This window comes from Trichoplusia ni, chromosome 17 (genome assembly GCF_003590095.1).
Source record: "Trichoplusia ni isolate ovarian cell line Hi5 chromosome 17, tn1, whole genome shotgun sequence".
NCBI classification, from domain to species: Eukaryota; Metazoa; Arthropoda; class Insecta; order Lepidoptera; family Noctuidae; genus Trichoplusia; species Trichoplusia ni.
In genome coordinates, this window is record NC_039494.1 from 7,106,950 (window position 1) to 7,129,757 (window position 22,808).

Here is a 22,808-nt window from a genome sequence, read left to right on the forward strand (position 1 = left end):
TACTCCTCCGAAACGGCTTTACTGATTTTTACCAAATTTTATATGCGTATTCAGTAGGTCTGAGAATAGAACAACATCTATTTATCATACCCCTAAGTGATAAGGGATGATCACACTAAAAAAAATATTTTATGTTTTGGACGAAATTGTTTGTTTTTTTTTTTATATAATGTGGCATTAAAAATAAATAGAACTAGAAAAAAAAATTCGGCAAAACAACGTTTGCTGGGTCAGCTAGTTTTCTATAAATTTGACGAAGCATTCGTGGATCACAGAAATGCTGGTCCTAAGCGGAAATGAACCCGCAACAACTCGCAGTGACCTTGGTGTAGTGACTTATGTATAGTAAGGTATACGTACAATTAAATAATCCAATTTTCAATTTTGAATATGAAATTATTTTGTTTACAATAACCAATAAATTACCTAAAACGTAACCGGAAGTCTTGGCAACTGTTCGTTTAGCCTAATTATTACATTTTCATTATTTATTCCAATATTATTTCCTTCCGTTAAACTTTATCTAGCAAGGTCTCAAAACAATATTTTATTCGTATCACTGGATAGCACGTAGACGAATTGTAATCGTTTACTAAATACTCTGTGCGGTATTAACATAAATGTATATACAGGTTGTTTCTTTTAAACCTTTATTGCGTTCCCGTTGACCATGGAAAGAACTGGGCACAAACTCCCCATTCACAATTGGATTAAATTTTAAATTATAAGTATTCTGATAAGTGATATGAGCTGATAAGATAATTCTTACTCTGGTTTCTCTGCGCCACCTCTTGGTTGACTGGTAGAGATTGCCTGTGGCATTAAGTCCGCCATTGTACATATGTGTATAAAAGTGTTAAATAAATAAATGATTCATTATATTGTTGACAGTAAGCATTTCGTCCTGTACAGACTTTTCAACACTTAGGAGAATACGAATAGTATTTTAATCCAATTTCCATTAAATCATTGGCATTCGTAAAGTGAGATCGATGTGCTTAAGATTACTTTAGGTTCCAATAAGTTACAATTTTCACAAAAACAAACCGACTTCAAATGAAATGGTGATAATGGGACCACACGGGAAGCACAAGCTTTCAAATAAAAAAAGAATCATGAAAATCGGTTCACCCAATCGCAAGTTACGAGGTAACAAACATAAAAAAAAATACATTCGTATTGAGAACCTCCTCCTTTTTTTGAAGTCGGTTAAAAAAAACCGTAGCAAACTCACAAACTTTACTTCTTCATAACTTTAGAATAGGTAGATAACAAACACCTAAATCAATTGCATTTTTTACATCAATAAGTTTTAAAATACAATTTTCAAACACCCTGTAGATAGCACTCAATAAAATCGGGAATTGTATTTTTATGTAAAACCACAAGTTACCCAGACAGTGTTGTGTGTAAATCCATTAGTGGCGGTTGGTAATAATATCATTCTTTTCTCTAGTCGGTCTAACAATAGACCAACACTAAAAAAAACAACTGTTTTGAAAGGAAGCAACAGTTCAAAAGTTAATTAATTAACTTATCAGTAAGTGTTTATTGTATTTTAATTGGTTAACCGGATATTTTAACTGTGATATAACCACGTTATAAACGAAATTGCAAGTCAAACTCTCAAACTAATTTGATTTCGTTTTCAATTTTGAATGAATTAGATTCAGTCTAGGGACCCAAATCCACTATTGACATACAATGGCCGATGAATGATTGGAAATTAGATTAAGATTAAAATTAGAGTAGTCGTATTATTCTAAGTATTTTTCCTGACACGATAATTGCAAATTCAGTACGGTACAGTCAAAAATCCAATTGCCATTAATTAGAAATCTTAATATATATAAATCTCGTGTCACAATTTTTGTCCTCAATGGACTCCTAAACCGCTTAACCGATTATAATAAAACTCGCCTACTCGAGATAGGATAGTTTAAATCTCAAGTTATTGTCGCAATTTCTTCTAACCACGCGGACGAAGTCGTGGGCAACAGCTGAATGACATGTGAATATGTGAATGATATTCCTCTTCAACAAGTGACGTGACTTTGACTTGTCAGTTCAATACATTTGAGTGATTCGCCAGCGTTATCGAGGAGATGTGTAACTTGTCCAATGTGATGGTTTATCACGGAATGAATGTGCCGAATGTGGTTTATATCAGGGCACTTAAAATGTCTGTCTGAGGAGCTCGTGGCTAAGCTATAACTGCATAAATGGATCGGTCAAAGGTTGGCTGGTACGCAGTTGAGTTTGTCACAACGAGTTCCTCCGTGTTTCAGAAGGCACGTTAAATTGTGGGTCCCGACTGCTATTCATACGTCTTTTACAGTCGTTACAGGTAGTTCAAGCTTGAAAGGTCTGACAACCAGTCTAACCAAGGAGTATCGTGTTGCCCAGGTAACTGGGTTGAGGAGGTCAGATAGGCAGTCGCTCCTTGTAAAACAGTGGTACTTAGCTGAATCCGGTTAGACTGGAAGCCGACCCCAACATAGATGGGAAAAGACTAGGCTGAAGATGACTTAAAATGTCTGTCTTTTAAAGACATTATACTGTTCTTTTCTTCTCTAGATCATGGATCCGGCGGTAGAAATAGAGTTGCGAGTGCGTCGACTGCAGGAGCCGATGAATGCTGTGATAGACCTGGGCACCTCTCCCGTCCAGAAGTATTATGAGGATACCACCGTCTTCATCACGGGGGGCTCCGGCTTCCTCGGGAAGGCTCTCGTGGAGAAACTCTTCAGGTAAGGAACCCCTACATTCTATCCTACTAATATTATAAACGCGACAGTTTGTATGTATGGATTTTTGTTCCTCACGCAAAAACTACTAAACGGATTTAGATGAAACTTGGTACGGAGATAGTTTATACGTACCTTAGATTAACACATAGGATGTTTATGTTCCCGTGGGATGATTTTCGATTAAAACTTGGATACAAGTAGAATTATGTCAATTTTCTATTTTGGTCGTCATGCAGATTAGTGAATAATAATGGATACGTTTTTTCGTGCCGCAAACATAAATTGATTAAATTACTGTGAATAGAACTTGCGCGTGACGTCACTTCTCTGTAAACAATTTGCGAAGTTGTTGCGTCACAAGCTCTTTTAAACTTTTAAGCAGTTTCTCTTTATCAATTTTGAAAATTTTTGTTGTTCAGATAAAGGCAAAAATGCGTGTCTAATATCTTTTAATTAGGTATCTAATTGACCGACTAAATGACTTTTACTTTTAGGCTATATTTATTAAAACCAGCAAAGAACGAGTCAGAATTCCTTACTACCTGCGAAAACGGGAATAACCAAGTTTATTATATGGGAGCCTTATTAAGTATTTATTTTATTCCGTTTCTTAGTATTGTTTGTCAAAACAACAACAGAATTACATCATCAGGGAAAATTTTAACAGCTGAGTCAGTGGAGACAGTGGAGTCTAAGTTATAACGGGACCCGAAAACAGAATATATCTTCGTAGAAACTATCGAATTATCTAGACAGCCGATGTTTTTTATTTATTTAAATTGTGTTTATTACACTTGTTTGAGTCTGTACCTAATTAATTTAATTTGCGTCACTATTTAACCGTTTTAGATTTCGTTGTTGAGTTCAAGCTAATAATTTAGTGTAAGAATTTATAATTAATTTATCGGGTGACGGGTTCAAAGACAAGCATTTTGATTGTTTAGTTCTAGCTGTGATACAGTTTTATGACGTAGACACTTAAATAATGAAATTAACGTTTGCCAAGAAATAAAACATGTTATATTCTAAATAGAGTATTTGACTAAAATAATATAAATCTGTTTAGTGCGTCAGACAGATTTCTAAAAAACATTAAATTTATTATTGGGTCTAAAAACGTCACTTGCTAGTAAAAAGCGTACTGATAAGTGACGTCACACGAGATTTTATCACTGTATCTTAATTTTGAAAATTTTACAATAGGTTATTGTTAATTATTCAAAAAAGGGACGCATAGTACAAAATTGACTATGGATAGGAGTTCCGTACAACTATTCTAAATAAAATACATTAAAAATAAAAATGATCGTCAAAATTAATCTTATGAAATTTGTGATCCAACCAACAGTTGTGTGACATCGATTTCGGCGAATAAAAATATATATATTTTTTTTGGAAATTTTCCACTGCTAGCTATCACGATTTCTGACATACCTATTCCTGAGAAACACCCTGTCATAGTAAAAAACAAAAGGGAGGTCTGTGTCAAGGTTGTGCCCGGATGGCACGGTTATTTACAACGTTTTTTTTTTAATTTATTTGCCTGAAACTGGTTATTTTAAAACTGCCTCTTATTTTCAGAGCCTGTAAAATTAAGAAAGTGTTCTTACTCCTCCGATCTAAGAAGGGCAAGACGGCTCAAGAGAGGTTGACTGAAGTATTACAAGATCCTGTAAGTATCACTTCAATATTATAAATAAGTGTGTTTTGTTACGTCTTCACTCCTAAACGGCTGGACCGATTTCGATTAAATTTGGTATGGAGATAGGTGACGCTTTGGATTAGTTCATAGGATTTTGTCAAATTTTGTTGAAGGATGTTTTTGATTTTTTAGATATAGCCTTCATCTAGTGACTGGACTGTTGGTCTGGTCTAGCGGTTAGTGGCCCTGATTGCTATACCGCAGGTTGTGGGTTCGATTCCCAAACAGGACAAATGTTTTTGTGATGATCACGTACAATTATTCTGTGTCTATGTGTAATTTATCTAAAATATATATGTATTTAGATATATATATATAAGTATGTTTATCAGTTTTCTAGTACTCATCAGAGACTAGATGGCGCTGTGTAAAAGTTATGGGATATTATTTTTATTATCTAGGCCTGCAAACAAGCAACAAACAGTTTATTATGAAACAAATATCTACCGATAATATAGTTAAGAAGTTTAGCGTGGGCGATAAGGGGCCTTGTTAATTTTCGTTCTTCGAAGCAGGCCTAATAACCTTGAATGATATTTATTTCTAGGCTTTTGACCTGGTGAGAGAGAAGCAGCCCAGGTTTGCGGAGCGCATCGTGCCGGTGTCCGGGGACGCGACCGAGCCCAGACTGGGGCTGTCTGATAAGGACTGGAACACACTCACTAAGGAGGTATGCTATTTTGATAATATTGACTGCACAGATAGCCGAGTGTTTGAGGTCACCACGCCAAACCCAATGCGCGACGTGTCAATGTTTGTGTGATCCACGAATGCTTGTCCTGAGTCTGGGTGTTTTGTGCATGTGACCTGAATGTTTGTGAAAGCCCTGAGATACAGGGATTTTCCTTGAATACAATGAATATTCATTAAATCATACAAGCTTGTAACTGTGAACGTGTTAAAATTAAACTATACGGAATTTTCTCCAAGTCATTATAATATATGTATGTATATCACTTCTAACCTAGTTAGGTATATGGCTGTTGCAAGTTCGAATGCACGCCCCATATTTGCGTATTACCGAGTAATTATTTTGATGCTGTAAACGGTGAAGGAAACCAAGCCTTAGAAACCAAGTTGATCACGGCAACCAATGTCGGTTTATGTCGGTTTCAACCAAAGCCCTGAGGCACACCTTACTACCGATCAAAACTCTCAATTGTATTAAAATGATAATTATTTTCTATGAGTCGTGTGAATTTTGCTAATTTTTTCAATAGAATAACAATAAAACATTGTTTCGGTCAGAATTAACTCTCGTCCAAACAAGCTGACTGCGGTAACCACTATGGTTGTCGTGGCGGTTAATCCTATTTCGGCAACCAATGGTGCAGGGATCGCACCTGTACTATTGGTTGCCGAATGTAATAATTACCATTTTTTTGTATATGTTTTCAGGTTGAGTTAATATTTCATATGGCAGCTACAGTACGATTCGATGAACCGCTCAAAGTGGCAGCCAATATCAACGTGGGGGGGACTCTTAAAGTTGTGGAGTTAGCCAAGAGCTGCACCAAACTCAAGTAAGAATATCTACCGAATATTAAAACGACAAATAATGTTATCACCGTCAAAAAAAAAATACCTCACTTTTATATCTGAAGCTGTGATAGCCTAGAAGTAAAATCGCACGATTGTCCAGTCATAGATGTCGAGTTCGATGAAGAGGCATGCACCGACTTTTTTAATGCCGTGTGCCATGTGCGTTTTAGAAATACTAAATGTCACTGCTTCCATGTTTCGGATGGAACGTAAAATTTTAGTACGATTCCGGATCTCTCGCCAATCGTGCCGGATTGTCAATCAGGCTATGAAATGAAGAGTGACCCTATGACTGCGCACACGCTTGTTTACCATTATATGTCCCGCGTAGCTGATTTTGACTACTAACTGCAGCGGCCTAAATTGGTGGTTACAAGAAAAAATGTGCTGTAAAATTAGCTTTAAACGTAAGGTGTGCACGAACTACATGTTAAAATAAAATCTTACATTCGTTCATCTATACTAATATTATAAAGAGGAAATATTTGATTGTTTGTTTGACACGAATAGGCTTCGAAACTACTGATCCGATTTGAAAGAATCTTTCACTGTTGAGAAGCTACATTATCCCCGCTGAACATAGGCTATAATTTATTTCAAAAATATTAGGGTTCCGTAAGAAAATTGCGATATTGTAACCAAAGATGACATAACTTATATCTTCCAACCACGCGGATGACGTCGTGGGCAACTGCTAGTTAATTCAAAAAATAAGTCGCCTACCTTAATTGTCGCCATCAAAACGTGCAACAAGTGCAATGGACAAATTTTAACGCTCGGTCACTTGCGTTGCGAACCTTTTTTTTTTTGTTACTTTATTTGTATTATATATTATTACCTTTACCTACAGACAATTTATCCACGTGTCTACGGCATACACTCATGCTACCAGAGAGAGAGTCGGCAAAGAAGTGAAGGAGCAGTTCTATCCGTGCCCCATGAGTCCAAAAATGTTCATGGACCTGGTAGAGTCATTGGAAGAGGAACGTCTCAATGATATCACACCAGAGTAAGTCGACTTTATTATAAATCTACTAGTCTCAATCCGTTCTATTAATATTGTATACGCGAAAGTTTGTATGTGATTTAGGCGAGACGTGGTATGTACACAGATATTTAAAACATAAAAGACTCACCTGAGTCGACAGACAAACTGTTAAGAACGGTTTTGTGGACCTAAACAGGGTGGAAGGGATGTCGTACCGATCCCGTGGTCCAGGGATTCTGGACATGATTCCAGACCCCCTACGTTGGAATTTTTCATCGGTCAAAATTACATTGCTTTCGCGTTTCTTTTTAATTAATGTCAAAGACATTATCTGAGAGTCAAATGTAGGGTGACGCAGATATAAAGTGAAGTGATTGTATTAGCAAGTTGTGACGTCACGTCACGACGATGTTGAACGGCATAAATTAAGCTTATGCACGAAACGAATTTTAGTGAAAAGACATGCTCTTTTAAGTGGTAAATATGCTCTTCCTCTTTTAATATGATGTTATTTATTGATTCTTCGTAGGTTGATCAAGGGCTGGCCGAACACGTACACATTCACGAAGGCGCTAGCTGAGCACGTGGTCCGCGATGCTGGCGCTGACATGCCTGTTTGTGTCGTGAAGCCTCCCATAGGTAAATATGCAAGTGCAACTGAGCTATAAAGTATATATTAGAAAGCCATGCCTGGCTTACAGGCAGCCTTCACCGCATCAATAGAGATAATATTCAACTAAATTTGTTAAGTGTGACAGACAGATTTCAAAAAAATAATAATAATACAAAGGTATAACTGGCTGGCTAGAGAGGGGTCGCTAGAGCTATATGCTCGGGGGTGGAAGTGTCTAATGGCGTAATAACGAGGAAACCCGCTCCGGGTCTGTGACCCGCGATGGTGAAATCGGTGTCGCACCTCTCTACACCCCTAGCCGCTCGCACTGGTGTTGCCCACCTGCTGTCAATCGTGACGGTATCATAGGGGGCCCATCTAGTGAGTGGCGAGTCACCGCCTGCCAATTTATTTACATTACCATGTGTAGAGAGGCAGGTGTCATAGTTTTCTGGAAAATCCAACTAACTGGTCCACATAACTTATCATAATATAATAGCCTAATTGTTCATACACACATTCTTGCAATAGTTTTGTATCTACTTTGGATTCTTCATGTCCGTTCTCCCATAGAGCGGAGGTGAATGATCCCTAGTAGATACCCCATCACATATTAGATTAAAATTCTCAACAAGGCCTCTACATGTTGGACCTGTGTCCCCGTGCAAGCCTTTAAAAAGGACCGGGTCTCTTCACATGAAGTGATCCCGTGACTATAAAGAGATACAAAGGTACTTTAGAATGAACTTTTGAAATGTTGATTATTTGTATATTTTTGTTTCAGTTCTTCCTGCTATGTACGAGCCACACCCTGGATGGCTGGAAAAGTCATGTTTAGGAGGACCCAGTGGAGTAAGTACCACTTACATAAATAGTGGGTTCGATACTGCGTCGTCAAGACAACATATCACTATTGCTGAAACGTGAACTTTTATACTTACTTACTCCATTGGCTCGGCGACCAAAAATGTGTCTTAACTCCTGATACGAGAGAGCGCCACATTACCCGATCCTTGGCCACTTCTCGCCAGTCATCGGCATGAAACGCCCGAAGATCCGCCTCAACTGTATCACTCCAGCGATACCTGGGTCGGCCAACAGAGTCTACCTGTTGGTCGTCCCACGCTCTCTTAACACCACGACCTCCCATCCTTTCGACGTGGCCGAGTCAACGGAGTCTGTGAGCTTTGTCTTCTCCAATGATGTTGGGATTGGCTACTCCTATATGCTAATTATATTCTTATTTTTCTTCTAGATTGTTTTGGGCGTGGGTTTGGGTGTAATACACGTGATTTACGTCGATCTAGAAAACAAATTGGCAACTATACCACTTGAATATGTCAACAACGCGATTATAGGAGCTGCTTGGGACTCGACAGAGCGACAGAAAGAAGGAAGTAAAGAAATACCTATATATATGGTATCAAACGAAGAAGCGCTTGTTAATTGGGGTAATTTATACTTAATTACAAGTTTTTTGATATTAGTACTAGCCGCCCCAACAAACGTTATTTTGCCATACAAATAAATAGGGAATAAAATGGGGATCGGAAAAATAGGTCTCCAATTCTCAGATCTACCCAATATGTAACAAAAAATTTAATGAGAATTAGTCGAGCCGTTTCGGAGTTCAATTTCGTACACCGTGACACGAGAATTTTATACATTAGAACATCGCCTTTGAGTAAGCCTTTAAAATGACGGCTTTACGAGAATCGAACAAAGGTCACTGACTGAGAGTTCAAATTTCTACATTACATTTATTACACGTCTGACTGCTAGTGAGCTGTGATTATATTAATAAGTTTCTAATTATATCTTAATTTTGCAGGATATTACAGTAAGCTTCTGAACACCGTCTGCCGACCGATAGCTACGCCCATAGCTTTGTGGTACTGTTACTTAATAGAGACCAAAAATGCCCTGGCCTACTGGTTGTTAAGCTGGTTCCTGCATTACATACCAGCCTATGTTATGGATGGTATCTGCGCTATTATTGGAAAGAGACCGGAAGGAATTACTTCGTAAGTATTCTTGGGGTATACCGATTACCGAGGTCTCTAGCATAGGGAAGGAACGGAAAAATAGATTTAAGTAATCTAAATACCCACGTTTTTAAATGCCACTCCATTTAAATTTTATAAAAATTGGTATAGCCATTTTATAGTTGTAAATTGCATCGTCATCGGGTTTGAAGCTACTCGGAATTTCAGCCTGCTAGCTTATCGGGAAGTTTCTCAAAATTGAGTTGCAAAAATCCAACCGGAACGACAAACAAGAAAGTGAGTGAATAAAAACGTGGGTAAAATACCAAATTGTATGACTAAAGACGGTGGAGGTTTAATGTTATCCTAATTGGTTCAAATTTCTCCATTAATCCGCTCTGTACGAGCGATCTAATTTAAATGACTTGAAGCTAGCACTCACTAGCGACAAACCAGTTCCAATATTGTCTTGTAATTTAAACGAAACTGATTATCGACTACGACGCGTAGGGTTCAAAGTTCTGAGGTAAAAAACATGAAAAATATGGCCGAATTGAGAACCACCTTTTCGAAGTTGGTTAAAAATTGTTTCGTTAAGTAGTAACATTGTCTTGTACCCCTTTTGTCGGTGAACGCTGGAACTTTTCGCTTATTAAGTGTATCCATTTATAGTTATTTATTATAACTGACAAATCTAATACAAGTATTCCTTTTCAGATTCGTAAAAGTTTTCGAAAAGATCGATAAAAAAGTGAGTGCCTACACATACTTTTTGACAAATTCCTGGAAATTCAGGGACCATAACGTCAAAGCGATGATCTCCCGAATGACAGAAAACGACAGAGCGATATTTAATTGTAATGTAAACAATATTGATGTCGATGAGCACACGTTGGCTTGGTGTGTGGGTATACGAAAGTACATCTTGAAAGATGGGCTTAAAGACAGTGCCCAAGGCGAGAGAAAACAGAACATGCTGTGGATAGCCAATATGGTGTTTATTGCTGTCTATGGCTACGGTCTATTGTACCTTGCGAGGACTATATTGTGTTTAATTTGCTACTTCTTTAGATTATTTGTATAAATGTTAGATTTTTTATTATTTGTTTTATTTTTATTACCTTTTAATCCTATGGGGACAGCAATGCTCCTAGTAGTATGACTGCGATGTGAAAGGTTCGAATCCCGGCTGAATAAGAACAGTATAAACTCAAAAATAGACTTTATTTGTACATATAAATCTTAAATTAATTATAATTATATCACTTTTCTCAAACAGACTAGAGATGTGACGAAAGTGAAACTACATATCGATAATAGTTTAATTTACCAGCCATTAAAATGGATTAAATATTTTGATGTACTGTTTCTTATATGCTCATCTCTCTAACTCATCAGATTCATAACGCCGTATTTAATAGAGTAAACGCAGACTTTTTCGTTTGTATCGATAAATCGATATAGATCGCCACATCACTACAACTTTAATACTTAAAATAAGCCCACAAACATCTTATAATAGGGATGATGACTTTTTCAATATCTTTTCGTATTTCTTTATTGCAAACATAAATTGATCAAACCATCTAAATATAGTAATAGACTTGCCTTGACTGCAAATTTGCAGTTGGATTTTTTATGCTCAGTCATCATTCCTATTATATTTTACATTAAGTTTTAATAAAAGCAGGTAGTAAAGACAGTTTTATATATTTACAAAGTGATGGCAAGTCAATATAGATGCTTTTCATTGCATACGTTATACAAAGATCTTGATACCCTGTCCGTTCTATGTTGAACTTTTTGACAGATTGTATTTGACGGGAAAACGTTTCTTATTCGCTTTTAATCGATTTTCGATCATATACATTTATAAAATTTTAATAAATTACTTTGACGAAACTAATATACATACTATCTTATTGAATAGTTAAGGTACGGTATTGGTAAACTACATTATCAATATTTTTGGTACAGCCAAGAAATTCAAATTTCATAAATCTTTCATAACCTATTCGCTGTGTTGTATAAGACATCTGTCAAAAAGATCAACTTATAACGGACAGAGCATATCGTAGATTCAATCAGTGCGAAAACGACAAGCAAGGAAAGCCTTATTTTAAAACAACGTCACTGTATATTATAATACATAATATTATCGTTAAAATTTGACTACACAACATGTGTTTTTAATAGTAATTACATTTGCTTAACTAATTGCAATTAAAATATCTTTAAAAACACTTCTAGTGATACAACAAAATTCATATTTACACTGTTCACCTAAAAATTAAGAGAATTCAAAGTTTATTTTATTTCATCTTTTATTTAGCCCACATCCCACAGTCGGGGAAAAATTTTGATCGATATGCCTATTATTACCTCCCAGTAAGTTTAATTCATAGGACCCTGTTTTTTATCAAACTACACATCTACTTAATGATTTTTAAAACATATATTTACAATATGACGTAAATGGCAATTTATTAAACTAAAAAAACAAAGGGTACTTAACTTTGAAAACGCCTTCGTATCTCCGGAACGGATGAACCGATTTTGATGCGGTTTTTAGACATTTTCATCTGTATAAACCGTTCTTTAGCTGATAGTGCCTAAATTACAAATCTTTTACTTAACTTTGAGTATCGTTTGAGTATACAGAGTGTTTAGAATACGTCTTCATTGGGAGCATGTCTTCAGTCGGTTTCAAATGTAGTTTAGACTCATATACCTCTTTTACCAAGTCGGCTAACTCGCCGGCGCCGTAGCCGAGTAATTGTTGTAGATCGCAAACGAATTTGTAGACAAATCTGTAATAGAAATGTTAGAATTTATTAAAACATTAAGCTAAATACACTGAGCGACATGTCCTAGGTTCGATTGTAGCATTCGTGGATCACACAAATGCTTGTGTCTGATGTCCTGAGTCTGGGTGTCTTTGTGCACGTGACTTGAATGTTTGTGAAATTTACGCGACGAGAGAATTTATATTGAGAATATCGGATTTTTTTAGTTAGTGATCATTTTAATTTAAAAGTGATTACAGATTTCGTGCTGCACATTAATTCTCTGTACGTCGATCAGTGTGGTACTGTATTATAACGCTAATCTATACTGATACATAAAGCTAAAGAGTTTGTTTGTTTGAACGTGCTAATCACAGAATAGAACAGAGCTAATCAAGAACTACTGGGTCAAATTGAAAAAATATGTTTGTGTTCAATAGACCATTCATCGAGGTAGGTTTAAGGCTGTATAACATCACGCTGCAACTAATAGGAGCGAAGATACAATGGAAAATGTGGCAAAAACGGGGAAAAATATTCATCTTCGAGGGCTTCCGATCAAAAATTCTAACTTATATCTTCTAACCACGCGGACGAAGTCGGGGACAACAGCTAGTTACTGTATATGTCGCGCAGTTACGATAGTACGGAGTGCGTGTGTACACTGCGTACCTCTTGCCGGCCACCTTGGCGATCATGTCCCCGTCGTAGTAGTAGCGCAGCGCGCGCGAGAGCTTCTCGTAGTTCATGGCGGGCTTGTGCTTGCTATAGTAAGGCTATAGTATGGTGAGTACCTCTTGCCGGCCACCTTGGCGATCATGTCCCCGTCGTAGTAGTAGCGCAGCGCGCGCGAGAGCTTCTCGTAGTTCATGGCGGGCTTGTGCTTGCTATAGTAAGGCTATAGTATGGTGAGTACCTCTTGCCGGCCACCTTGGCGATCATGTCCCCGTCGTAGTAGTAGCGCAGCGCGCGCGAGAGCTTCTCGTAGTTCATGGCGGGCTTGTGCTTGCTATAGTAAGGCTATAGTATGGTGAGTACCTCTTGCCGGCCACCTTGGCGATCATGTCCCCGTCGTAGTAGTAGCGCAGCGCGCGCGAGAGCTTCTCGTAGTTCATGGCGGGCTTGTGCTTGCTATAGTAAGGCTATAGTATGGTGAGTACCTCTTGCCGGCCACCTTGGCGATCATGTCCCCGTCGTAGTAGTAGCGCAGCGCGCGCGAGAGCTTCTCGTAGTTCATGGCGGGCTTGTGCTTGCTATAGTAAGGCTATAGTATGGTGAGTACCTCTTGCCGGCCACCTTGGCGATCATGTCCCCGTCGTAGTAGTAGCGCAGCGCGCGCGAGAGCTTCTCGTAGTTCATGGCGGGCTTGTGCTTGCTATAGTAAGGCTATAGTATGGTGAGTACCTCTTGCCGGCCACCTTGGCGATCATGTCCCCGTCGTAGTAGTAGCGCAGCGCGCGCGAGAGCTTCTCGTAGTTCATGGCGGGCTTGTGCTTGCTATAGTAAGGCTATAGTATGGTGAGTACCTCTTGCCGGCCACCTTGGCGATCATGTCCCCGTCGTAGTAGTAGCGCAGCGCGCGCGAGAGCTTCTCGTAGTTCATGGCGGGCTTGTGCTTGCTATAGTAAGGCTATAGTATGGTGAGTACCTCTTGCCGGCCACCTTGGCGATCATGTCCCCGTCGTAGTAGTAGCGCAGCGCGCGCGAGAGCTTCTCGTAGTTCATGGCGGGCTTGTGCTTGCTATAGTAAGGCTATAGTATGGTGAGTACCTCTTGCCGGCCACCTTGGCGATCATGTCCCCGTCGTAGTAGTAGCGCAGCGCGCGCGAGAGCTTCTCGTAGTTCATGGCGGGCTTGTGCTTGCGCGCGCCCCACAGCCGCGCCACGCGCTCCGGCTCCAGCAGCTTGAACTCGCCCTCCGTGCCTACAGGAGGCGCAATGTAGACCAATATAGAGTTGGAAAAGTTTCCCCAACAGCGGACAAAGTATGCCCAGCCGTGGGAAAATTTAGCCCAACAGTGGGAAAAGTTTGCCCAATGGTGGGGAAAAGTTTGTCCACAGTTGGGCAAATCGTAGGACTACGTGAATTTAAAGTTTTTCGTATCAGTCATAGAATTTGGACAAATTTCAGAAATAACTTGAGTGACACGCGTTTCGGAACCCACACAAACATATATTATTATTTAGAATCTACAAACACATACACATTTTTGCCGAATTTATGCTCAGCACTGGGCAAAGTCTACATAGAAGTGGTCAAGCAAGTAAAGCATCATCATAATCCATTTACACAAAGGTAAAAAAACGGCGGAACTTTGGCAAAAATCAACTATTCGGCGTATATTTTGCCCAAAATAGAAAAGACACTCAAAAAGCCACCCCACGCCGTCAAAAACCCTTTGCCCAACAGAGGTCTAAGCGTGGGCAAAAATTTCATCCCAAAATTGGAAATATACCATAAACTTTCACTCACCATGCCATCGTATAACATCAAAATACTCTGCACTCGTCAGAAGCTCCAATAGGAACTGCCACAGCTGAATCTGGCCGTTGTTGCCGTTCCGTGACGTCATGTATGACGACATATCCTCTTCCGATTGACGGAGTACTACCTGGTGGGGGGGAAAGGGGGACAAAATCATCAAATCTATGTCGAAAGGCAAGTTAAATTGTGGGGTCCGGCTGTTATTATACCCATCATCACATACATCATTGACAGTCATTATAGGTAGTCAGAAGCTTTAAAGGTCTGACGGCCAGTCTAACCAAGGGGTATCGTGTTGCCCAGGTAACTGTGTTGAGGAGGTCAGATAGGCAATGGCTCCTTGTAAAACTCTGGTAGTTAGCTGAAACCGGTTAGACTGGAAGCCGACCCCAACATAGTTGAGAAAAGGCTACGATGATGACGATGAAATCTATATACATTGCTGTATTTTTTTTTAAAAACGACTCCCGCATGATACACTTTATTTCTGGTGTCAACTTTCCAATGACAATGACTGGACAAACACATAATGCACTCTCAACTATAAAGAGAGGATGTGTTCGGAGCTAGATAGTATGTGATATACAAGAAACTAACGCGCGGCCGCGTCTGCTCATGATTAAGGACTCCGGTTGGGTCCGAACCTAGTCGGGCGATCCCTATAAATACGTGAGGAAACCGACATAATTTAATATAAATCAATAAATACGGACAACATCACATACATTGTTCTGAACCCAAAGTAAGTTGCTAAAGCACCTGTGTTATGGAATTCAGATACAACGGAGGTACAACAAACACTCATACCAGAGACAATGTAGAAATGTGAATTTTTACATTGACCCTACCGGGGATCGAACCCGGGGCCTCAGAGCTAGCGACACCTTGAAACTGGTGCGTACGCTACTCGACCACGGAGCTCGTCAAATAAAACTAACCTGCTTCGGTTTCTTCTTGATGGCCGACTGCGGTACTTCTAAAGGATCTTTGACTGGTTGTTCATCGTTCTGTATGACCGCTGTAACAATAATCAATCTCAGGATGTACTAAACCATTTTTGATAATCATTTTATTGTATTTGTGAGTGTAATCCTATTATCTTATTATCCTATTAATTACATTATTAATATAATAATTGAAAGTTTTTATGTATGGCTGCTTTTTACTCATTCACGCGAAAACCATGGAACGTAAAAACCAGATGGATTCAACTTTCTTCGAAATCCACATTCCTGGATAAACAAATAGGAAAGTTTTGTACACTTGAGCCCTGAAGAAAAATACCCCTGTCGACGTAGAGTTTAGATGTTATCATTTTTTTTTCTAGCCCACTGTGTCCCACTACTGGGCAAAGGCCTTCCCTAAATCCTTCCACGATTCTCTATGAATTCACGATGTTATCATATTAAATTTGAATTACTAGGAAACGATTTTTTTGAAATTTTTAGAATTGCTATTAGAAACCACTTAGTTTTTTATATGACTCAGTTTAATGCCGGTTATTCTCCATAAAAAATGTAATTTTTAACCGTTTTTTTTCTATTATGTCGGTGTGTTTTCTAATAGTTTGTTTGGTTAACTCACTTACCTATAAACTTGCATTTTCTAAGTAATTCGAAATGTGTCCAAAATATGTCTCCTGGATCTGATGGTACTTTCGCTCTAAAAATAAATGAAAACAAACACTTTTTACCAACAAATGACTGTAACAGTTTTCATGAGTTTATTTGTTGTGTAATACAATCTAAGCTTAGCTTGTACAATTTTATGAAGACGACTCTCTTTTTAATTAATACGTATCATTATTTAAATTATAATTCATATATCATGGGAAGTTTTACAAACATTCAAATGACATGCGTAAAAGCACCTAGACACAAAAAAAAGCATTCGTGAATCACAAAAACGCTTGTCCTATGCGGGGATCGAACCCGCGACCCTTCGCTTTCTGTGAGTTTGGCTTGGTGACTTCAACCACTCGGCTATCTGTAGAGTCATATTGAAACTAGATGGCGTTGTATATAATTCTTGATACATTATAATTACTTACTTAAATTCCACATTGCTTATGGTACACAGTTCATCCCCGCTTATATTCCAGTCAGATAGTTTAATACCGATGAGATTGAACCGACGGACAGCCCACTGGATCCATAACTTGACATGCTGGACTGACCTGAAAAGCAAATACAATCTATACTTCCATACTAATGGTCTAAGAGCCCGTGAACCCCAGACCTTCGTTATTTTATAAAAGCTGAAAGTTTGTCAGCGCATACTCCCAACACAGGTAAGAACGATGGACCATTATGAAGTTTGGGTTATAGTGGCTTAGGCAGGTAAACGGTACTAAAGGTGTGTAAAATACCGATCTAAATTCGTCAAATAATAAAGTGCGATTTTTTGATATTATCTTCAGAATATTATTAAAAATCACGTTATTCATTGCCAGACACTTAACATCGTGGCAACCCCTTGCCAGACACCCTTAATGTTCATGAAATTATAGTTTAACTTACGTTATAGTATAAAAGCTGATTTTTATAAATAATACTTGGGTAATAAGTAGATGATGTTTCCTCATTAGCCAGACATTTTTTATAGTTCCAACCCCTTGCCAGACAAGCATGTAGGGTAGCTGTAGGAGCGAGCGCGAGGCAGTATGTATATGAGTGAGTGCGAGTGAGATGGCGAGTTAAGTCTACCGCGATCCCTCACTGCGCAGTTGTTATTTCTACTGCGCATGTATTGTTTAGTACTCAGTACATGTTTACATCAGCTAAAATAATATAATATAGCATGATACGTAGATTATATTTTTACAATTTGTTTATGTGACTTTTTAAATTAAAGTGATTTTGTATTATAAAAACAAATCATAGGTGAAACATTAATTTGTGTTATTTGCAAAAAAAAGTAGTGACAAATAATATTTTATAGTATGACTAGCTGACCCGGCGAACTTCGTACCGCCTTAGCGTAGCTTTGATGCACTACTTTATTTTGTATAGTTGACCTATCTTAGGTATGAGTACCTATTAAATTTAAACTGGAATCTATAATATTCTCCATATATAAATTAATCCCTATTTCCCTGGTCTCGCCATAATTTATCAACCCGAGAATAATGGATGGGTACTCGAAAATAATCAGTACCATTTTAAATGGTTTGAAGGTGATCAGTTACCAAACTTCGTTAGAGATTCACTGAAAACTGTCTCAGGTATAACTACTTCAATCCATTTTACATTTTTTTTAATACTTTTAATCCCAATTACTTTTTTACATTTTTACAGAAACTGACGCAGAAGAAGAAGACCAAGATATCGAATGGAGTAACAGTGACGAAGAAAATGATAACATTGATGATGATAATGAATAAATTAATATTGTCTTTTATACTCTATAATAATATGTAATGTCATCAATTTATTTTTTTATCCTCAGTAATAACTTGTAGCATCATTAACCTATTTTTAATTAAATTTTTGAAAAATATTTTATTTTTTGGCTTTTTTTTTAAACCTGTTTTTGATAAAATAAATTAAAATTTTTAACAATTTAAGGTAATTGTAGCATCGAATGTCTTTCCTTAAGATGTTTTTAAAATTTACATAAATCTGCGCCAAAAAGTTTATTTGCATGAGTCATTCATAATTCATAATTAATATTATTCTTATCATTTATAACGAATATTTAATTAATAATAATTGAAGATAGCACATATTATTGTTTTAGTTGATGTAAGCATGTATTAAATACTAAACAATACAAACGCATCTCACTCGCACTCACTCATATACATACTGCCTCGCGCTCGCTCCTACAGCTACCCTACATGCTTGTCTGGCAAGGGGTTGGAACTATAAAAAATGTCTGGCTAATGAGGAAACATCATCTACTTATTACCCAAGTATTATTTATAAAAATCAGCTTTTATACTATAACGTAAGTTAAACTATAATTTCATGAACATTAAGGGTGTCTGGCAAGGGGTTGCCACGATGTTAAGTGTCTGGCAATGAATAACGTGATTTTTAATAATATTCTGAAGATAATATCAAAAAATCGCACTTTATTATTTGAAGAATTTAGATCGGTATTTTACACACCTTTAGTACCGTTTACCTGCCTAAGCCACTATAACCCAAACTTCATAATGGTCCATCGTTCTTACCTGTGTTGGGAGTATGCGCTGACAAACTTTCAGCTTTTATAAAATAACGAAGGTCTGGGGTTCACGGGCTCTTGCTCTATAATATTATAAATACGAAAGTATCTATGTCTATCTGTCTGTCTCGCTTTCACGCCAAAACTATTGAACCGACTTAAATGAAATTTGGTACACCGATAGTCTAGAGCTAAGAAAGGACTACCGCTACTGTTTAACTGAAAAAAAATTAATGCCGTACCAACCGCTGCATAACTTCTTGTTGTAATAGCGGCAACAGAATTTGTATGTTTTTATTTTTTTAAAACATTCCATGATTTTAATTATTTAATAAAGCAATGAACTCCCGAGTATTTATCGGTATTCTCGAAAATCATACCAGTAAATCGTTAATTCTAAATATATTTTTTTAAGCTTTGGTTTGGTATATACGTACCATTCAGCTGGATCATCTGGTATCCGTATCCGGTGCTCGCTCTTGAACTGCGCGTCCACCACCCACTTGACGGCCGCGGCGTGCGAAGCTTGACTCTCCGCTTCTTCCACCCTCTCCGCCAGATGCTCTGTCACCGGCAGCTGTTCCTCTAACTCTAGAACTGAAAATAGAAACAGAAAACTTAAAATTACCAGTAATTAGGTGTCACGAATGTCAAGTGTGACAAAAGTTGTTGCGAATGTCTTGAATACTACGAATACGAAGTGTGCAGCGAACGTCAAATGCTACAAATGTTTTTCGATAAATATCTTGTGCTACGTTCGACATACTGCGAATTTAATGCTTGTGTGCTACAAATGTCAAGTTCGCTACGAATATCAACTCAAAGTTAAGGTGAATGTTAAATTAACTATATTGCTACGAATTACCTACGACCCAAGTATGCTACGAATACCAAGTGGTCTACGAATGTAAAGTGTGCTACGAATGACCAAGTTTATCATTAACATCCTTGGACAATCCTTATCACTTAGGGTTATGAAAAATAGATAGTAGCTGATTCTCAGACCTACTGAATACGCATATAAAATTTGGTAGAAATCGGTAAAGCCGTTTCGGAGGAGTACGGTAACTAACAATGTGACATTATTGTATATATTGGAATTAACTCACAATCTTCATCCATCTGGTTGGGCAGTTGCACCAGCTCCTCATCCGGCTTCAGAACATCCAGGATGTTGATCTTCCTCTCCGATGCCCTGATCTGTATGTTCACTTGTACCACACCCTCACCTCTTATACATTGTTCCACCAAAGTCTTGTGGTTTTCTAGCTGAAAACATATAAGACTGTGATAGTGGGGTTGCAGAAGACAGATGAGGACAGGTTTTGCTCAGCAGTGGGACATTTAGATGAATTGCTTTAAACAAAATTTCCACATTGTTATTTAAGATACATTAAATTTTGAACCATCCTTATAATATTACAAACGCGAAGGATTGTAACTATGGCTATGTTTGATAATCCTTCATGCAAAAAGCAACTTAATAGATTTGGATAAAATTTAGTACACAAATGGTTTATCAAATAAAATTATTATATACCAATATGATTTTTTAGTTTAAGAGTTTCTTGCTTTTTCTTCTCCATAGAAATGACACTTTGGAACCGTGCAACTAGTCATTATTTTAACGTTTTAAAAGTATCTGGAAAAAGGCATAGTTGAAAAAAAAACTTTTGATTTTGATTTTATGGTTCCATGTGAACTTTTATGATTTGTAGCAGGCAGAGACGCTGACAATAGCTAGTTAAGTATAAATATCTTACCATCTTAGCATTCTGCAGCCAGAATGTGTAGTCAGATAGGTCTAGACCGAGTCTCCTCTCTAGCATAGCTCTGAGCCGCGAGAGATTAGTTCTTATATCCATTAGTTGTACTATGACCTCATCTGTAATTAAGAGTCCATTAGTATTGCGGCAGATTTGGCTGTTTGATGTGGAGGTCTTGTTTTTTTATGTATGAATTTTTAAGTTCTATTTTCAGGTTTGATTCTATTTAATGCAGGTACACACCATACTTAAATATTTCAAGAAATCTGTGAAGGAAATCTATGTGAGGAAGCCTGAATTCTGAGAATACTGGTAAATGAACGCAGCACCTTGCAGTGAGCACCAATTAATCATCATAAATGCCCAAACTTTTTTTATGGGATGAGGCATAAGATTTAAAGATAGTATCAATAATTTCAAATACAGCATATAGCATAGTCTTACTATGGGATTTTAGCCCCTCAAACTATTGATTGCAATATTTCTATTATGAAAACTTTTAGTGAAACGGCTAGAAATATGCAATATTCCATTTATATGGCCAGATGCCATAACAAATAAAATAAAATTACAGATAAGATAATACAAACCACTAGATTCTGTACTTTGCATGGTATCATCTTCATCCGGGGTATCGGAGAAGACCGCTAGCGGTGTTTGTAACATCTCGCTACCAGTTTGCATAAGACCTGTAATGAGAAAATGTGCATGTATATTTTTTTAATGTGTGCCGCCATTAAGCATTTAACCCTAATATTGCAACACACAATCCCACACACAATGGTGGGTCATCCATGTCTAACATTAGACTCTGATGCATAGGTCCAGTGTGGATACTTATTATATGTGTAATGAATAACTGTGACCGGCACAAAGTTAAATAATATTACTAATTCTGAACAAAAAATTACATGTTTATCCTTGTTTACAATAATCATATTAGAATTAATCATAACATATAAACTCCATAGTAAAACTTATAAAATCTTATTAACTTTCATTTTAATGTGGCGTCTCAATGAATTGAACGTTATTAAGATATAATAGGCAAAGGTCTTCGGATATTCAGAATTTGTTATTGTGTATTAACGAAACAGGAAAATCTAGTGATTATCTGACAATGGTTTTAAATTAGTATCAAGACGGAAATACCAATCAATAGCTACTACGAACCTGGTTAAAAAAGAAGCAAATTTATTAAATAAAACTTACCCAAGTCCGATTCAGTAACATATTGAGGAATAATTGATAAAGGGTCAGCTTCTACAGCATTTTCATCAAAACCTGTATCTCCCTGTTCCATTTTTATAGACCGAACATTTAGCAATTCGTTTAGATCCGTCACTTCCATTTGCACTGCTATATACACTGACACTCGACACAGTAGTTTGTTCCAAAGTATTTCTAATGAGAAAAAATGTTTATGAAGTAAATAATCAAAGTTTGAGCGGATTTGAAATTTTTAGGAAAAGGAAATCACTCCAATGTCCACTTCCGCGTGCGACAAAAACGAAATTCTATAGACAATTTGTCAGTTTCTGACAGCGCCTTAGAAATTTCCATTTGTTTATGGTCGCGCAACGCATTCGAAACAAACATCAATAATTCGTATAAAAATAATAAAATTGGATACCGTTCCCTTCAATGATTAAATATGAGCATGAGAGGTTTTTAAAGATTTCTTTTTCTTCTTCGATAGGTCATAAATGGAAAATTCCTATATTTCAGGACTTAAGTTTTTAGGTAACTGATAGAACGTTCGATTCCACTGACTTTTAACTTGGCCATATTCAGCCTCAAAATATCTCAAAAAAGTATGATAATGATCGTGATAAGAAAATAATTTTATGTGTAATAGTATTGGTTACAATATAAATAAAAAAACCGTAAACGACTCAAGTCGATAAGGTTACGAGCCGTTTTTGAGTTGACTGCCTTAATTAGACATAACTTAACATAACAAATAATATCTAAAAATATATTTATCTTACAGTGTGAAGAAAGACTAATTCTTGACTTTA

At 37.3% G+C, this 22,808-nt stretch overlaps 2 protein-coding genes and 1 long non-coding RNA gene across 5 annotated transcripts; 2 read left to right on the plus strand and 1 right to left on the minus strand.

Annotated features, from left to right (window-relative positions):
- Positions 1-1,198: 1,198 nt before the first annotated feature.
- On the plus strand, positions 1,199-10,679 carry LOC113502620 (fatty acyl-CoA reductase wat-like). The gene is made up of 11 exons (XM_026884269.1): positions 1,199-1,540; positions 2,578-2,750; positions 4,332-4,422; positions 5,000-5,122; positions 5,851-5,975; positions 6,845-7,003; positions 7,512-7,621; positions 8,380-8,447; positions 8,851-9,046; positions 9,427-9,619; positions 10,298-10,679. The coding sequence occupies exons 2-11, from the start codon at positions 2,581-2,583 to the stop codon at positions 10,662-10,664; spliced, it is 1,602 nt and encodes a 533-aa protein (XP_026740070.1). The 5' UTR covers positions 1,199-1,540; positions 2,578-2,580; the 3' UTR covers positions 10,665-10,679.
- A 106-nt stretch (positions 10,680-10,785) lies between these two features.
- Positions 10,786-22,317, minus strand: LOC113502621 (DNA-binding protein Ets97D). 3 transcript variants are annotated; one of them, XM_026884270.1, is made up of 11 exons: positions 22,000-22,317; positions 21,378-21,476; positions 20,785-20,906; positions 20,131-20,290; positions 19,459-19,618; positions 16,902-17,027; positions 16,440-16,513; positions 15,790-15,869; positions 14,840-14,978; positions 14,137-14,290; positions 10,786-12,390 (listed from the first exon to the last, which is right to left on the minus strand). In XM_026884270.1, exons 1-11 carry the CDS (start codon positions 22,136-22,138, stop codon positions 12,213-12,215), a joined length of 1,431 nt encoding a protein of 476 aa, XP_026740071.1. In that variant the 5' UTR covers positions 22,139-22,317; the 3' UTR covers positions 10,786-12,212. The 3 variants fall into 3 exon arrangements, 2 of the variants coding, with proteins under 2 accessions (XP_026740071.1, XP_026740074.1); XR_003401371.1 differs by having other exon boundaries at positions 12,308-12,390; positions 13,039-14,290; XM_026884273.1 differs by lacking the exon at positions 10,786-12,390 and adding an exon at positions 12,400-12,436.
- On the plus strand, positions 17,878-18,205 carry LOC113502625. The gene is made up of 2 exons (XR_003401372.1): positions 17,878-18,074; positions 18,148-18,205. It is a non-coding gene; the product is annotated as an uncharacterized LOC113502625 (long non-coding RNA).
- Positions 22,318-22,808: the final 491 nt, after the last annotated feature.

What these genes read in the sequence shown, in the direction of transcription:
- LOC113502620 (XM_026884269.1), top strand. Translation starts at nt 2,581, where the DNA reads ATGGATCCGGCGGTAGAAATAGAGTTGCGAGTGCGTCGACTGCAGGAG. An exon ending in CTGAAGTATTACAAGATCCT is followed by an intron (nt 4,423 to 4,999) that starts GTAAGTATCACT and finishes ATTTATTTCTAG; the next exon opens with GCTTTTGACCTGGTGAGAGA. An exon ending in AAGAGCTGCACCAAACTCAA is followed by an intron (nt 5,976 to 6,844) that starts GTAAGAATATCT and finishes CTTTACCTACAG; the next exon opens with ACAATTTATCCACGTGTCTA.
- LOC113502621 (XM_026884270.1), bottom strand. Translation starts at nt 22,138, where the DNA reads ATGGAAGTGACGGATCTAAACGAATTGCTAAATGTTCGGTCTATAAAA. An exon ending in GGCTGCAGAATGCTAAGATG is followed by an intron (nt 20,291 to 20,784) that starts GTAAGATATTTA and finishes ATATGTTTTCAG; the next exon opens with CTAGAAAACCACAAGACTTT. An exon ending in TAGAAAATGCAAGTTTATAG is followed by an intron (nt 15,870 to 16,439) that starts GTAAGTGAGTTA and finishes TTATTGTTACAG; the next exon opens with CGGTCATACAGAACGATGAA.